The following is a 16,459-nucleotide window of genomic DNA, read 5'->3' as shown; positions in this document are numbered from 1 at the left end:
CTTCTCCCTGTGTTGACACATCAGAGCCCACCGCGTGTCCACTAAGGGCATAGAAACACACTTCCGCTATAGCATGTCATTCCTCCACAGCAACAATACCTGAAGTCAAAAAATCCCTGAACCGACACCACGGCCATTTGGTCTGCCAGCTTATAATAACCAATCAGATCCTTGTTACCACCAGCAACAATCCTTGTTGCAGCATGGCGATGACTCCCAGCCTCTGATTGGCTGAAGGGCTGCTGGTTGTCAGCTGGCTGCCCCTCCCCCTGCAGGCTCTCGTCCACACACACTGAAGCAGCAGAGGAAACTGGGCTGAGTTTCCATCAATGGCAGCGCTGCTCACGCTGCCAGCCGCGTCCCTGCAGTGGGAAGGCATTGGTAAAGGAGTGAGGGGATTCCTTGTTGCCAGGGTTACTGGGTGCTTAGCAGGAGTAAAATGATGTGATCTGCTGAAATAGTTGTACTAGCTTGGCTTAAGTGTTGCATCAGCTACAGACTTGATCAGAGCATCGGATCACACGTGTGACCTGTTCCTGCCTTTACCAAGAACTCATTATGAACCCTGTTGGAAATTACCTAGAAATTATCTTTATTTCTGTCGTATTATAATAATAATTATTATTAGATATTTTATATAGTTGTGTGTTTTCTGTTTTTAGATTAATTTCCCCCTTAAAAACAAATAATTCTGGCTTAAATCTGGAGGTGAGTGGAAGTGAGTTGTGGTGAGAGGGGGTGAGTAAGGGTGAGTTGGGGTGAGAGGGAGTGAGTGGGAGTGAGTTGGGGTGAGAGGGGGTGAGTGGGAGTGAGTTGGGGTGAGAGGGGGTCAGTGGGGGTGAGTTGGGGTGAGAGGGGGTGAGTGAGAGTGAGTTGGGGTAAGGGGGGTGAGTGGGAGTGAGTTGGGGTGAGAGGGGTTGAGTGGGAGTGAGTGGAGGTGATAGGGGGTGAGTTGGAGTGAGTTGGGGTGAGTTGGGGTGAGTGGGGGTGAGTGGGAGTGAGCTGGGGTGAGAGGGGGTGAGTGAGAGTGAGTTGGGGTAAGGGGGGTGAGTAGGAGTGAGTGGAGGTGAGAGGGGTGAGTTGGGGTGAGAGGGGGTGAGTGGCGGCCCCTGGCTGGTGCTATGCATGAGCAGCTATAACAACACAACCAGAAAGAGAGGACACCCTAACCCTAGCCCAGATTTCGGGTATGAAGTGTTTTCACATATCTCATGACTGCAGCTAACAACACCTGGTCCATGCACAGTGGCCACATGCATCAAATGTGCATGTTTGGGTGAATATGTACCTTCCCCTTAATAGCAGACTGTGAGAAGAACACAAGAACCTGACCTCCAGACAGTATGTTCTTGCTTTTGCGTCAGAAGAAATATTTGACTCAATTAGACTTTGCTCAGATATCACAGGTTGTGTTACTGAGAAAAAGGCCCTTTTGTGAAATATTGTGCTGCCCAATAATATTTACTGGGAATGTTGAGCTCTGGGGCTCCCGTGCTGTGTGACCTGAAAACATTGTGCAGTGCACAGAACTCAGGGATGCTGTGGTAGGAACATCTGAGACCCGTGGCTAGTGTTCATAGGGCCAAAGGTCACACTGTCCAAGTACAGGCCAGGTTATTGGTTCATGTGTGTGTGTGTGTGTGTGTGTGTGTGTGTGTTGGTGTGTATGTGTGTGTGCATGAACAAATGTATATGTTTGTATTTTCTGTTGCATTGAACACATATAATCAGTAATACAGTGTGAGAAACAGTTGCCTGATAAAAGGTTCTAGAGAAAATCACATTGGGAGAAAATATGTTGTGTTCCGTAGTTTCCTCTAGATCTTTGCTCCACAGAAGATCCTGTTCCAAGAGTGTACTGTGTGTCCTGTGTGTCCTGTGTGTCCTGTGTGCTGTGTTTCAGGCAGGGCTGTTAAGGAGACAGGGTGTCTAGGACCATCATCAAGACCACTGCACACAGTCTAGCAGCCGTGAAGTATCTGCTGATACTCTTCATTAATCCTGTTAACTCCAGAATCCTCTATCTCCTCTCAGGATTAGGTAGCTCTCTGGATTAGGGAACTCTCTGGAGTGAAAGTACAAGCCTTTGGACTAATCCAGACTATCACTCTCTCACTCTTTCACTCTCTCTGTCTGTTTCAGATTTTGTCTCTTTCACTCTCTTTGTTTTCCTACCTTGTCTGATATTGTCAGTCAGACAGCAACATCATTAGATTAGATTAGATTAGATTCAACTTTCTTTTTGAATGTCTCTGCTCTCCTAAACCTTCACCTCATAACCCTAAACCCTATCCCTAACCCTAAACCTTCACCTCATAACCCTAACCCTAAACCTTTGCCTCATAACCCTAAACCCTATCGCTAACCCTAACCCTTCACCTCATAACCCTAAACCTAAAACCTTCACCTCATAACCCTAAACCCTATCCCTAACCCTAACCCTAAACCTTCACCTCATAACCCTAACCCTAACCCTTCACCTCATAACCCTAACCCTAAACCTTTACCTCATAACCCTAAACCCTATCGCTAACCCTAACCCTAAACCTTTACCTCATAACCCTAACCCTAAACCTGCACCTCATTACCCTAACCCGAACCCTTCACCTCATAACCCTAATCCTAACCCTAACCCTAATCTTCACCTCATAATCCCAACCCTAACCCTATGTGCTGATGCCCTGCTTGTATGAGCTGCCTGCTGCTCCTCACTGGCAACTATGTGAGAGGAATTCTGGGTAAACTCCGCAACAGTCCAACACTTAGGTCTCAGCACGAGGAGCGTCAGCCACAGAGTGTCACAAGTGTGTGACATGAGGTTGCAGGCTGCATTCGCTCCAGCCGCTCGCACGACCACATTCACCAGAGTCTTCCTCACGATGATGATGACAAACATGAGCAGTTTAACACATTCTTCCAGTAATGAGGAATATACCCATGCTGACCTTGCTGTGTCCTGTGGTGTTGTCTGAGTGTGACTTGTTGGATATTTCAGGCACTACAGCACAGACAGCCATGTCTGGAACACCCCCATATCTACATCTCCTGCTCACAGGCAGAGCACAGGTACAGACAACAGCCATATCACAGTCACAGCACAGAGTCACAGCACACAGTCCTGGCCCACAGACGTCCTGCCCACCAGGCTGTTGTTCTTCTTGTACCAATGTGCATGCTGCCCGTTAGGGTTATATAAAGAAGAGCTGACTTAATCTAAGAAGAAGAGAGAGAGAGAAGGAGAGAGGGATAGAGAGGGATAGAAAAAGAGGGGGAGAGAGAGGGAGAGAGGGAGCAGAGGAAGGCTTGCTAAGCTGGTTTATTTTAGGTCGATACTGTATGTGCGACGTCTCACTGCTGCCAACCACGCCAGCCACACCAGCAACGCCAGCAATGAAGTCTGTCCAGGAATGCAGGGACTTGTGCAGCAGTGTTCGCCGTATGCCACCTCCGCCTGAATGCCACAGCTATTTCACACCCAGTAGGTCTGTAAAACCTCCTCTCTAGAGTCCAGAGTCTTAGGAAGGAGTTCTGTCTCCCCGAGCTCATCTATAGACAGATGACAGGAATAGTGTTGCTCTGGGTCTTTGACTCTGACAAGAAACATTAAAGACCAAGGGGTTCTCGTCCCAGACACACACACACAAACACACACAAACACACTCACACACTCAGGTCAACGTAAGGTCGTGGACTTAATATGTATCACAGGTACAGCTGCTTGCCAACCACCTGCAAAAGAGGGGATCAAAAGGCTGACCTGAGTTCAGAAGGACTGACTACATGTGAATCACCTGCACAGGTAATCAGCAGGTCTGACCTCAGTGATCAGAGAGCACGTTTAGCGGAACAGGTGCTACCACTGCTGTCTGAGTTTAGTCACCCACTGTGGAATGTATTAACAAGAAACACATATGCACACTCGCACACTCACACACTCACACACTCACATAGCCACATGTATGCGGAGGGAAGTAGGCAGCTGTGTTTTTCGGGGTTTCTTTTTCTAGTGTATTGAAGCCTTGTGCACCTGTGAAACAAAGTCATCGTAACAACACGGGTCTCTCTGAGGGACCTGTGAGGGCTTGTGGGTTGGTCTACTTTCTATGTGGGTTAGTGTTAGTGAGTGTAGTTTTCTCTGAGAATTTTCTATGTAGGGTTAGGGGTTGTGTGCTAGTATAGTTTTTTTTTGCGTTAGGGTTCATGTCTTCTTTGTTAGTGGTGACGCTGGACACAATCTCGTGTGTGACCTCATTACTGATGCTTCCTGAGAATGGAAGGCTTGGTGGTTTTCCCATAAGGCCTTTGGTCTCTGAAAAAAACCACAAACTGTAGCGTAAACGTGATGAGTAGATCTGACTTCCTTGAACATGAAGAGTTTGTGAAACACATCGTCCAGCCTGCACACAGTTCACACACACACACACACACACACACACACACACACACACACACACACACACACTTTCATCGCAGTTCATTCTGCACAAGCTAAGTGAGGGGAGACTGTTAGAAACAGAAACAAGATACTTTCTCTACATAGGAAAGTCATTTAGACCTTGAGGTCTGAGGTTTTGTTCTTTAAGGGTCGTCAGGGTCGTCTTCCATTGCACAAAACTATAACACATAAGTCCAGGTGGACCAGGGCCTTCTGGGTAGATTATTACATAACTATGTAGGTCACCAAGTCAAATCAATGAAACAACATCACAAAAACCCAAAAGATCCAGATCACAGCAAAGCCAGCAGTCAATGAATGGCTGCAAAGCAGGTTGCCTGATTAAAGATCAGAGTTGCCATGGCTTCTGTGTAGAGATCAATGATGTGCACAGCTTGTTGTGTTAGTCAAAGGCTTGAGACATTACTGAGACATTAGTGACATTACTGCTGACCAGGTTGTTGTCACTGAGTCTAATGCAGAAATCTCAGACTGATGATTATGAAGAATGTGAGCGTCATGTCTGGGTATTCCTGCCAGGGTTTTCTCTGAATCTGAAGCTGTGTTACTAGCAGGAGTGAAGGGGGAACTCCACGACCAGCGCTCACCTGCTGAGACATGCTACTTCCTCCCTAAAATACATGAAAGACTTGAAAGGAAAGGCACTGTCAAATGTGTACTTTTTCTGGAAGATTCTTTTCTCTACAAGCTGGACTATCTTTTGTTTCTGTGACCACCTGTGTGTGTGGGGGGGGGGGCATTTGGTGACTTCAGCATTTAACTTTTTTTACATACCTTTTCAACTGCTTTCATGTTCTATCAGCTGCTGTGGCTGTTTGGCCGTATGCAGACGCTGACTGTCTGGGTTTGGAGCTTCCTACACAATGCCCAAACCTACAGAATGCTCTCTTCTAGAAAACACTGTGTGCACTAGAGAAGGCTGTGTGTTAAAGAGGAGACTGTGTGTATTAGAGGAGACTGCATGTTCTTGAGGAGACTGTGTGTGCTAGAGGAGACTGTGTGTGCTAGAGGAGACTGTGTGTTAGAGGAGACTGTGTGTGCTAGAGGAGATTGTGTTTGAGGAGACTGTGTGTGCTAGATGAGACTGTATGTGTTAGAGAATGTTGTTTATAAAGAGGTTCTATTCTATAGGAAGGTGCCTGGACAGCCAGAGTCACACCTTCACCTGTAGGAAGAACTTCTAACTTTAGAAGTTCTAAATTTAAGCTTCAGGTCAACTAGTACCAATCAGTGTGTAGGAACTCATCTCCCATCTAAACTGTGTTAGGCTAATAAAGCTTAACTGTCCATTAACTATGAAATGACATTTAGGTTTTTTTCTTTCTTTTTAAGAATTTCTATAAAGTTTCTTCAGAAAAGTCAAATTTCATATTTGGGTAGAATTCATCTTACCATTTCTGTTCTGTAGTGCTTCAAACACACACAGACACACACAGACACACACACACACACAGTACGTCTGTAACACTTCAGCAGAGTCAGCTGTTCCTGTAGAGCAGCTGGTGGAGGAGCACACTGCAGTCCTGCACACACACACACACACACACACACACACACACACACACACACACACTGCAGTCCTGCACATCTACTGCTGCAAGTCTTCTCTCTTTCTCATTCCCTCTCCCCTTCTGTATTGTGTTTGCTGTGTACAGGGGAATTGTTTCCCAAATGTTATTAACGTGTTATTAACGTGTTATTACTTCAGCTCATGTGTGATGTTGGATACTTTCACCGTCTGTGTGAGATTTCATTCCAGCTGCAGCTCAGCAGACACACATAAGTATTGGTAACACACAGAAACACAATCATTTAGATTCAAAATGTTTATTTTGAAGTTTTAAAAACTGAGTTGCATTTGCACGTCTGCTAACTACTTACATTGCATCTTGAGTGTTCCTCACAAAAAAAAGAAAACCCCCAGAGCACCATCACCTACACCAGTCATCCCAGTAATCACACCAGTCACGAATCACACCAAGCTGCTCGTGACCAGAACCGTCGTGAGTAGTCCTGCAATCCACCACAGCTCATCAGAACAGGTTTCCATATGCCACTCGCACAATAATACCCATCAAATTAAAGTCCTTCATAGCATCGGTTTACTTCAACATAATTCCTTCTTCCACTCCACACGTTCCCATTTCTCCAGAGAATGGACTTCCTGTGACATTCTGCACTTCCTGTGACACACTTCCTGAAGCACATTCTCCTTGCATCTGTTCACTGGGGCACTCAGAGTCAGCCCCGCCCTGAGGGTGTCCAGTTCAGCCTCTCTACCGCCAGTCCACTGAGTCTGTGGTTCCCTGCCATGGCCCAATACACACAGACAGGTTCTGTCTCTCTGTGCCTTGCAGAGTAATCCACAAACATCGCGAGGCATCAGTGGACCCCCCTCCCCCCTTCAGGAAGGACGTCTTCACGGTGACAGATTCTACGTGCTTTCCTGTTCGGTTCACGCAGACGCAGATGCCCTCAGCGCTCGGGGAGTGTGACAGTAGGCACCCAGTCGTACACGCTGCGACTTTCCTCACAGAACAGAGTGAGTGTTTCAACAGCTGGGTCTTTCCACGACGCAATGTCAGGATTCTGCAGGACACACACAAGAACAAGAGTCATTCCAAAAGCATTTAGCAAGATCACAGCGCTGGAGTTTAAAGGAGACATTCCTTAATGTCATTTAATGTCTTTAAATGTCTCTTGATGTGCATTTAAAGCAGACACTCACCGTCACGAGAAGGCAGTGCGCGTCCTTGGGGTTGCCCGCCTCATCGCTCCCCACTATGTCGCCGAGGCGAGCGATGTCGTTCACGCGGACGATGTTGATGTCGTTGTCGAAACAGAACGCCTGGATGAGCGTGAAGTGGATCTGCAGGGCGATGTCACACTCGAACTCCTCGTCCGTGGCCAGCACGCAGAACGCCACGCTGTCCGGGTCGCTGTTCGTGCAAAAGACAAAGATGTCAAAGTTACCGGGGCGGTGCTGAGACTGCGCTGAGTTTTCTGGGTTTCTCTGACAATTCATAACGGTTTGCATTAACGGACACTTACACATTCATGACTTTTGCAGACTCGTAAACTCCGACCGTCAGACAGTCCTGCTTTCTGGCGGACACCAGCAGCTCCTCCAAGGCGCTTCCAGCACTCGGCATCCTGCAAGGCAGCGCGAGCCCACGTTAGCGCACGGCACGCGACACAATATTATTATTAAAATATTACAGCAATGAAATGAGGTTGAGGACGCACCTGTCACTCGTGTCGGCCGCACTGTCTTGTCCGCAAATTTCCTCAAAAGTCATGACTAAATAATCCGAGTAATAATCCGGTATTAGCGATGAGTTCTCCGCACTGAGCCTTGAGGGTCTGCCGTCGCGCCGAGGCGGTAGTCGTTATATACGGTGTCGGCGGAGTTTCTCGGCAGTGGGAGGAGTCTTCGGGTATACCGCTGCTGATTGGCTACCAGCTCGGGCGTATGCAAATTACAATGATGCGAGAGCCTTGACTGTAAACAGCCCACGTGAGCGTTTACCTTGCCCCCCAGTACAATAAACCGAGCACAAGCTGGCTTCTCCGTTTCTTGAAAACATGTTTTGCTGGAGGTATTATGTCACGGTAACAAAATGAAAGAACTTATATCTGATTTCTAAAAGTTGGAAAATGCTATACAAATGTAATTAATTGTTTTTGAATCTGACTTTCAATCCAGAATGTGAATCAAGAATGTTGGGACCACCTGTGCAAAAATATGTTTTAAATGCTGGTAAACATTCGACTGTAGTTGTTTTACTACGTATTTCAGTCATCTTTCATTAATCTCCTTCAGACAAAAAGAAATCCAAGCACGTGTGTGCACAAAGACTCCAGCTAGAGTTAGGCACGCGCCGCTGTTTTGCATCTGTCCTAATTTACACGTCTTGGGCGCGTGCCTATTGATGGTCAGTGAAGCGCTAAACCGGGAATAATAGACGCGTGTTCCACCTGCCTGCAGCTTTGTGCTGTGCTGTGTGTGTGTGTGTGTGTGTGTGTGTGTGTGTGTGTGTGTGTGTGTGTGTGTGTGTGTGTGTGTGCGTGCTTCATCGTCTCACTCGTATATCTGCTGAATAAAAACTTCTGATACGACGCTCCTTACCCACACACCCACACACACACACACACACACACACACACACACACACACCCACACTACAGCTGTGCAGCCGTAACCACGACGCCGAAAGTCTAACACGAGGACACTGCACGCCTCAGAGACCTATTGTACCTATTGTATGTCCATGAACTTTAACGTTCACGCTGCTTTTGCTTAATGCATTGTAGTAGTATCGGTTTGAATACACGTGTATTCATATTGTAGTAGTATCAGTTTGAATACACGTGTAGGCTACTAATATCGTAGTATCAGTTTGAATACACGTGTATTAACACCAGCGGTATCAGTTTAAATAGACGTTTCTTAACAAGAAAACAAGAGACCGACGAGGTTGTCTTGGTATTATATAGGTATGTAAAACCATGCTTTCCCAACTGTACTAACAGTGAAACAATAATTGCGTCTAGACTACTTCAAATATGTATTGAGTTATGATAGTTACAGGGCACATTGTAAGACATGTAACGGGGCATATTGTAAAAAGCGACATCTAGTGGTGATAGAATAGCACGAACTTTGCCCCACATTGCTCAGCGGCGTAGACTGCAGCCCAGGATCTCACGACCTGTCACGAGTTTCTGATGGTCCATCATTTAAAATAGCTGCGCATGATTATTGACTTCAAAAAGCTTTACGTCATTATCACGAACATCACTAGTACGTACTAATACAACTAGTACGTATAGTAATATCACTAGTACGTAGTAATATCAGTGTCACTAGTACGTATAGTAATTTCAGTGTTACTAGTACGTAGTAATATCACTAATACGTATAGTAATGTCACTAGTTCGTAATAATGTCATTAGTACGCTTAACGCGCTGCACAAGAAAAATCAATTGTGTGTAACAGTTTCATCAGAAGCGTTAAGGTCACCCCTAACTATGAATCTAACACTGACCCTCGCTTTGTTCATGCTCGGTGAGCTTGTCTTACTGGAATGGAGTTTAATAAGATGCAGCACGTGGCTAAGCGCAGTGCATTTACCGGAAAACATCACAAACCAGCTGCTTCAGATTTGTGTGTGTCATAGTAAACGGACCTCCAATCGCACAGCTCCAAACCAACTGCTGACTATTACTGCGCGGACGTCTGACCGTTACTGTCCGTTATCGACTTCGCTTGTCACAAACGGACCACAGGCGCCAGCTGCTGGTAAGTAGTGGAATGTACAAGTCGTCGTCGAACATGATCGTAATGATGAAATTCATATGCAAGGCTTGGTTTTTACCTCCTGAAAGTGTCAATCATAAAACACAACGACCTTCGAGCACAAGCACAAGTGTAAAAATACAAACACAAGTGTAAAAATAGCAAACACTTTAGTTACTGCATAGTGCTCGGGCTTCTGACCTTGAGATGAATTTGAGTCACACACACGTGTTTGTTATAATAAAAGCATGAATCTTTTTAATCAGGCTGTTCAGTAAGAAGCACATGACCAAAACACAGTTCATCATTATTCTGAGCCCATCAGTCAGCTCAGGCCCCGTGTTCTGCTCACGGGAATAACAATTTAAAAAGACAAAAAATAATAATAATCTTCATAAAACAAATCAAAATATTTATATTAATAAAATCTCATTAACAGTGCAGATCATAATGAACATCAGACTGAAAAACAGGTAATACCTGTAATACAGGTAAAACAGCTAATACAGGTAATACTCACCATTATAACAGCTACAAGTTGCTAAGCTATATTTACAGCAACAGCTCTTCAGATTGCCGATAACGACTCCATGATTACCACAGAAGGAAGCTGCCCCCCCCAGCGTAAATAAATGAAAATTAAAAACAAGACAAAGAGACGGGTGAGCTTCATCTAGCTGGTCCTTCCGTTCAGGGGGCCGTTCCTTCTCAGAGCTTTGGACCGTGCACTGGGCATGACTGTGTAGTCTGTAGCAGGAAGGCGTCAGGAGCACAACAGTCTCATGTCAAGGGAAAGGTCAAGGGAAAGGACAAGTTCTGAGGCCAATCTGCCCGCTTGCAGCCCAGAGCAGCTGAGCCTTATGGACGCAGTGTCACCATGGTCCTCTTCACACACACGGGAGAACAAATGGCACCACACAGGTGGATGTGACAAAAGTGCATTTGAAACATAAAAAGCAGTAGTTCAGTATAATAAAGACAGAAACGTGGTCGAGGAGACAGACCAGAACCAAGTCCCAGGACCCGACAGCAGGTCAAATCAAAACTAATTACAGCGTGTCCCTTTGTCCAACATCACTATTTTTCTACATTTCGTCTGAGCGGTGCTGCTGGATGATGATGGATGTGGGCTTCTGTCCCATCCAGCTGTCCTTAGCTTTGCTCTGCCCGTCGTAGGCCACAGGGGGCGCTGCTGCGCTGCTGTGCTCTTCAGCCAGCGGCCCGGCCGGCGGAACCTCGGGCTGTGACCCGCTGGGGAAATCGGCCGAGGAGTTGCTGTTGACGCCAGACTCGGAGTCGGACTGCTCCACTCGCTGGTAGTCTGGGGTGTGGTTCTGCCCGCCGGTCATCAGGATCTGGTTGTTTTCCACGGTGGCCACATCCACAGCGTCCTTGGAGGGGCTGGCGCTGACGTCAGGCGCGGGCAACGCCGGGTAGGAGCGCAGGGCACGGGGCATGACTGCCACACAGAGGAAACACCAGTTTGAACAGGAAAACAAGATTTCTAACAGTGGCGACTAACGGGTTCTTCACTTTGGGTTCCTCCTCGCCAAGATGTGGGAGGATCGGAACGCACTTTGTAGGTCCATTTATCTGCAGTGGGAATTCAGAAACCTACTCCAACTTCTCACAGAAACCCTTAGTGTGGGCTATTTAGTCTGTGTTGTGCAGGCGTGACACACACTCACACACACACACACACACACACACACACACACACACACACACACACACACACACACACACACACACACACACACACACACGACTGACGTATATATTCACATTTCTCTGCTGTTTATCCAGGTCTCTTCTGATTTTTGCAATTGTCATGTGTTCATGGTCCCAAGACATATGACCAGTGAACTCTGACTGAAATATATGCAGAAATGCGCTGCTGTGTGTGTGTGTGTGTGTGTGTGTGTGTGTGTGAGCACACTGGTTACCTGTGGAGGAGGTGTACACGTCCTTCTGGCTGGTACTGCCAAACGGATTAACCGATGGGAAAATAATGAGACAGAACGACAGCAGGAACACCTACAAGAAAACAGAATTACTGAAGTATTAACAAGGACAGATCACTTCTACTAAAGCATTAATGAGGACAATCCCCTCTACTGAAGTATTAATGAGGACAATCCCCTCTACTGAAGTAATAATTAGGACAATCCCCTCTACTGAAGTATTAACAAGGACAGATCACTTCTACTAAAGCATTAATGAGGACAATCCCCTCTACTGAAGTATTAATTAGGACAAATCCCCTCTACTGAAGTATTAATTAGGATAATCCCCTCTACTGAAGTATTAATTAGGACAAATCACCTCTACTGAAGTATTAACAAGGACAGATCACTTCTACTAAAGCATTAATGAGGACAATCCCCTCTACTGAAGTATTAATTAGGACAAATCCCCTCTACTGAAGTATTAATTAGGACAAATCCCCTCTACTGAAGTATTAATTAGGCCAGATCACTTCTACTAAAGCATTAATGAGGACAATCCCCTCTATTGAAGTAATAATTAGGACAAATCACCTCTACTGAAGTATTAATGAGGACAATCCCCTCTACTGAAGTATTAATTAGGACAAATCACCTCTACTGAAGTATTAACTCAGAAATCACCAGTCCAAAAGCATAAACGAGGGACAATCACCTCTACTAAAGCATTAATGGGGACGCTGACAGAGGAAGTTGTGGGTGTGTGGCATTTGGTTGTTATTAAATTTGGTTAGCTAGGTATTGGGTCTGTAGTAGAGGTCAGTAGTATTTTGTCTGTAGTAGAGGTCAGTATCTACTCCTGCTACTCACCATCACACAGGTGCTGGTTGTGCTGGACTTCAGCGTGGACATCTTCACAATTGACTGCAACTTCTTCAACTGCTCAATAAGAGACCTGCCAACAGGAAACATGTTCACTATCAAACCCATCTATGCAGGAAGGGCAGGAATAGGACACACACACACACACACACACACACTCCAACTGGAGCTCATCGTTCGTCTTACATGTTCTGCTTCTGTAACATATGAACCTTCTTCTGCAGTTCCTGGTTATGAGCCGTGCAGGCAGCGACTCTGTGGAACACAACACACACACTTCTGATCAGCCCCCTGTGATCTGCTGAGCTGGTGTATATTTATATATTCTACACACACACACACACACACACACACACACACGTGTATGTGTGTGTAGAGATGTGTATGAGCCTGTTTTTATGAACACGTGCGCCGGTGTGTGTGTTATGATGCACGTGCGCCGGTGTGTGTGTTATGATGCACGTGCGCCGGTGTGTGCGTGTGCACCTGCTCTCCAGACCGTCCACGTAGACCTTCTTCTTCTTGCGGCTCTCCTGAGCAGACTGTTTGTTCCGGATTTTTCTCCGCACCCTCTTCAGTGTTCTTTCCTCTGCCTACCACAAAAGCATGACACACACACACACACTTCACACTCCAGACCTATACACACACATTTCACCCTTTTAACAGGCAGGAGGGCTTTTTGTCTTTCTTCCAGAAGGGGGCGCTAGAATCTACACCTATTTCAGTGTCAATATTTTGCTCTGAACAGGCATTCTCGACATAGGAAGTGGATGGGTGCTGGTGGATAAGATTACAAAGTAACCTGGGAGCTATTCAACTCGAAGAACATAAAACTTAAGACACGTAGGACACGTGTCGTGTGCATGTGTCTGCGCGGGGAGGTGTTACCTTGGTGAGTGGCATGTGCGTAGGAATGGACACACCCTCCTTCACCAGAAGCCTCCTCTCCTCCTCCGTCAACAACAGCTCCCTCAGCTGGAACTGGCACACAAACAACCAGTTACACAACGTTTGAACAAAGAGCAGAGGAACAGTGGACTGGTGAACACGTGAAGCATGAATGTGTGTGTGTGTGTAGGTCTGGAGTGTGTGTGTAGATCTGGAGTGTGTGTGTGTGTGTAGGTCTGGAGTGTGTGTGTGTGTGTGTGTATGTAGGTCTGGAGTGTGTGTGTGTGTGTGTGTGTGTCCAGGTTTACCTGCTGTTCTGCTGTGCTGCCCAGAGCAGACTCCTCTATGGTGAGAGAACATGGCAGTTCACTGGAGAGGTCGTCACTCATATTCTCTTCCAGCTCATCTGTCAGCCAGAGCACATAAAACCCTTAAGTCTTTAATCCCAGACAGGACGCGGGACATCTACCCCCACTCACACACGCAAGACGTTCTGTGTATCTGGCACTCAACACCAAACACACACAGAAATTCAACACATTCTGCAGCCTGATGTCGGCGCCGTGCCGTCCCCCACCCCAACCCCCACCCCCACCCCCCCCACTCCACTCACCGAGGTCGATGAAGACGTCGGCGTCAGGTTGCTCCGCTCGGACGCTCTGCAGGGCAAAGCTGTCCTGCTGCAGTGAATAACAGTGATCCGTCTGAACCACCTGGGCCTCCAAACACTCAACCACGCCCTCGACCATCCCCTCAACCACGCCCACAGGAGATGGGCTGTGGGTGGAGTCTGTCTCACTTTGAGGGCTCTGGCAGTGAGGGGGCGTGGTGTCCTCCGAGATGCCGCTGTCACTGCCCAATGGCGAGTGAGAGGGACACAGAGCAGACATGCCCTGGTCATCCTCACCCAATAGACTGCTGAGGAAGTCCTCCGTTGTCATGTCACCCAGCATCTGCAGAGAACATCCCACCCACCAGTGAAGTCAGCTACTAATACAGTGAACAAGGGCAGATTTCACATAGACACTAACTATACAGGGCCACACAGACATGAGTAGAAGTATATATGTCTGGGTTACATGTTCAAGAAAAATGTTATTTATTATTATTATTATTATTTCGTTTTGATAAAGACATGCTGGCTCTGAAATCACATTTATGAAGTTGTTAATAGCTGTTACGTTTCAGTTTATGTTGCCTTTGTTTCTGTGACAGAAAACCAAGAGAAAACAGCAGGCAGGAGGTTGACTTGATTCAGTATGTCCACTAGGGGGCACCGTTTTGCATTTTACATTTAATTGTCCCACTGAATTTGTGGGATGTTTAATTAAGAATACATCACTTTGATATTTTCATGTTGTGCAACCTTATAACAGGATTACACACACACACACACACACACACACACACACACACACACACACACACACACACACACACACGCACGCGGTGTATTCAACTGTAATGGTTAAACAATTTTAAAAAGGATTTTGGGATCATTTAACATTAGAGAACTGAAGAGTTGTTTTCTGTACATTGGGTTTTCCGCCATCACAGAAACGTGAAGTGTGTATTGTGCCCGCGAGATCACGTGGATTATGAGGACGGAGAGCGGAACCTTTGGCACTCACGTCCTGCTGAGACAGCAGGTCTTCGATCAGGTCGTTTCCATCAGAAAAGAACAGGTCGTTATTTCTCGGGTCTTGAAACAGCAGCCCGAGCAGATCCGCGCTGTCCACGTCTGGTAGATCATCGGTAAGCGACATCTAGACGTGGTCAGACACAGCAAACGTGTACAAAACGGACACGCGGCGCGTCAGCAACAAACAAAACCCCCACAATGACGCAATGCTGTGAACGCTGACGTCGCCCTTTCGCCGGGTCCCATTGGCTGACCCTGTTCGGCAGGCCCCGCCCACCTGTCACATGCCGATGTTGTCAAGCACAAGAGGCTCGCGGCGTTTATTTAATTACGCCTTTTGTATTTACATAGAATTATTACCACAAAACAAACTCTGAAATAAACAAACAAAAATGCTATAATTCACTTTAATAAGAAAATCACTATAGTTTGTGGTGAAACGGACGCGTTGGCCCGTGAGCGCGGTATCCGTCTACCGGAGGCCGTTACCGGAGACGTTGGCGCAGACACGCACGCGCACAACCGGACGCGCGCATCCATGTGAACAATACAGCTTATGGATGCACAAAGCGTCGTGTTCTTTCTGTATCTTTAACGTACATCGAATGATTAAAATGATTAATAAATAACACGCGTGGTCCACAGTGCGACTGTTAATGACGTTAAGCCGGAGACGAGCAGCGCGCCGCAGCCCCTGATATAAGATCACAAAAGCAGATGTTTAGATGTTTAGCTTTGAAGCGCTCTTAGTTCCGAGGGGACTTACCTTTGTTCGCTCCGTTTATTTCTTGTCAGATATGTTGATATGAACGCACACACACTTAAGATGACTTAAAGGCGTCCTTCCTCTCTCCGGTCTCCACATCCCCTTCCTGGTGAAATAACCCTCCAACGAGGCAGAAATTGCGTCATCCCTACATGGCGAGTGCGCATGCGCACTCATCTGAAAGGGTTTGTAGTAGAGTCCTGCACCGGGTCGGGTACCGCCGGTACCCACGGGTACGGGCAAATAGATGCTGAAACGGGTGGGTTTTACACATACCGAAATTTTACGGGTGGGTATGCGGGCGGGTAAGTTAAATAAGTGGTCATTTTTAGTAGGCTTTTATTTGCTACGTAATGAACATAGTGTTACATTTTGCCTGATTAGCGCCTCCCGATGGTGGTGGCGAGCGGGCTGAACTTTACTCTTCACCTGTTCTGGGGTAATACCCAAACTTCGGTTCTTTCCCAGCGGAAACATGAGCAGAGGCTGGTTATAACGCAGTACCGGGTATTTATTGTAGCTTGCTTGGTGGTTACAAAGCAAATGGGTGGCCGTGCTAGAACAAGGAAAAATGAC

The 16,459-nt window shown here is 46.7% G+C and overlaps 2 protein-coding genes across 2 annotated transcripts; both read right to left on the bottom strand.

The window, feature by feature from the left end:
* Positions 1-6,267: 6,267 nt before the first annotated feature.
* Positions 6,268-7,842, bottom strand: gadd45ga (growth arrest and DNA-damage-inducible, gamma a). Its single transcript, XM_077003305.1, has 4 exons — positions 7,703-7,842; positions 7,508-7,609; positions 7,185-7,395; positions 6,268-7,045 (listed from the first exon to the last, which is right to left on the bottom strand). The coding sequence occupies exons 1-4, from the start codon at positions 7,753-7,755 to the stop codon at positions 6,932-6,934; spliced, it is 480 nt and encodes a 159-aa protein (XP_076859420.1). The 5' UTR covers positions 7,756-7,842; the 3' UTR covers positions 6,268-6,931.
* Positions 7,843-9,987: 2,145 nt separating this feature from the next.
* Positions 9,988-16,044, bottom strand: creb3l3l (cAMP responsive element binding protein 3-like 3 like). Its single transcript, XM_077003304.1, has 10 exons — positions 15,884-16,044; positions 15,107-15,241; positions 14,089-14,428; positions 13,784-13,881; positions 13,476-13,568; positions 13,071-13,177; positions 12,771-12,839; positions 12,573-12,657; positions 11,703-11,793; positions 9,988-11,215 (listed from the first exon to the last, which is right to left on the bottom strand). Exons 2-10 carry the CDS (start codon positions 15,239-15,241, stop codon positions 10,842-10,844), a joined length of 1,392 nt encoding a protein of 463 aa, XP_076859419.1. The 5' UTR covers positions 15,884-16,044; the 3' UTR covers positions 9,988-10,841.
* Positions 16,045-16,459: the final 415 nt, after the last annotated feature.

This window comes from Brachyhypopomus gauderio, chromosome 4, assembly GCF_052324685.1.
Source record: "Brachyhypopomus gauderio isolate BG-103 chromosome 4, BGAUD_0.2, whole genome shotgun sequence".
NCBI classification, from domain to species: domain Eukaryota; kingdom Metazoa; phylum Chordata; class Actinopteri; order Gymnotiformes; family Hypopomidae; genus Brachyhypopomus; species Brachyhypopomus gauderio.
This window is presented reverse-complemented; position numbering and strand designations above follow the sequence as displayed.

What these genes read in the sequence shown, in the direction of transcription:
- gadd45ga (XM_077003305.1), bottom strand. Translation starts at nt 7,755, where the DNA reads ATGACTTTTGAGGAAATTTGCGGACAAGACAGTGCGGCCGACACGAGT. An exon ending in TCTGCAAAAGTCATGAATGT is followed by an intron (nt 7,396 to 7,507) that starts GTAAGTGTCCGT and finishes TTGCACGAACAG; the next exon opens with CGACCCGGACAGCGTGGCGT. An exon ending in CGCACTGCCTTCTCGTGACG is followed by an intron (nt 7,046 to 7,184) that starts GTGAGTGTCTGC and finishes TGTGTCCTGCAG; the next exon opens with AATCCTGACATTGCGTCGTG.
- creb3l3l (XM_077003304.1), bottom strand. Translation starts at nt 15,241, where the DNA reads ATGTCGCTTACCGATGATCTACCAGACGTGGACAGCGCGGATCTGCTC. An exon ending in CGCACATGCCACTCACCAAG is followed by an intron (nt 13,178 to 13,475) that starts GTAACACCTCCC and finishes CTTTTGTGGTAG; the next exon opens with GCAGAGGAAAGAACACTGAA. An exon ending in GTGGACGGTCTGGAGAGCAG is followed by an intron (nt 12,840 to 13,070) that starts GTGCACACGCAC and finishes TGTGTTCCACAG; the next exon opens with AGTCGCTGCCTGCACGGCTC.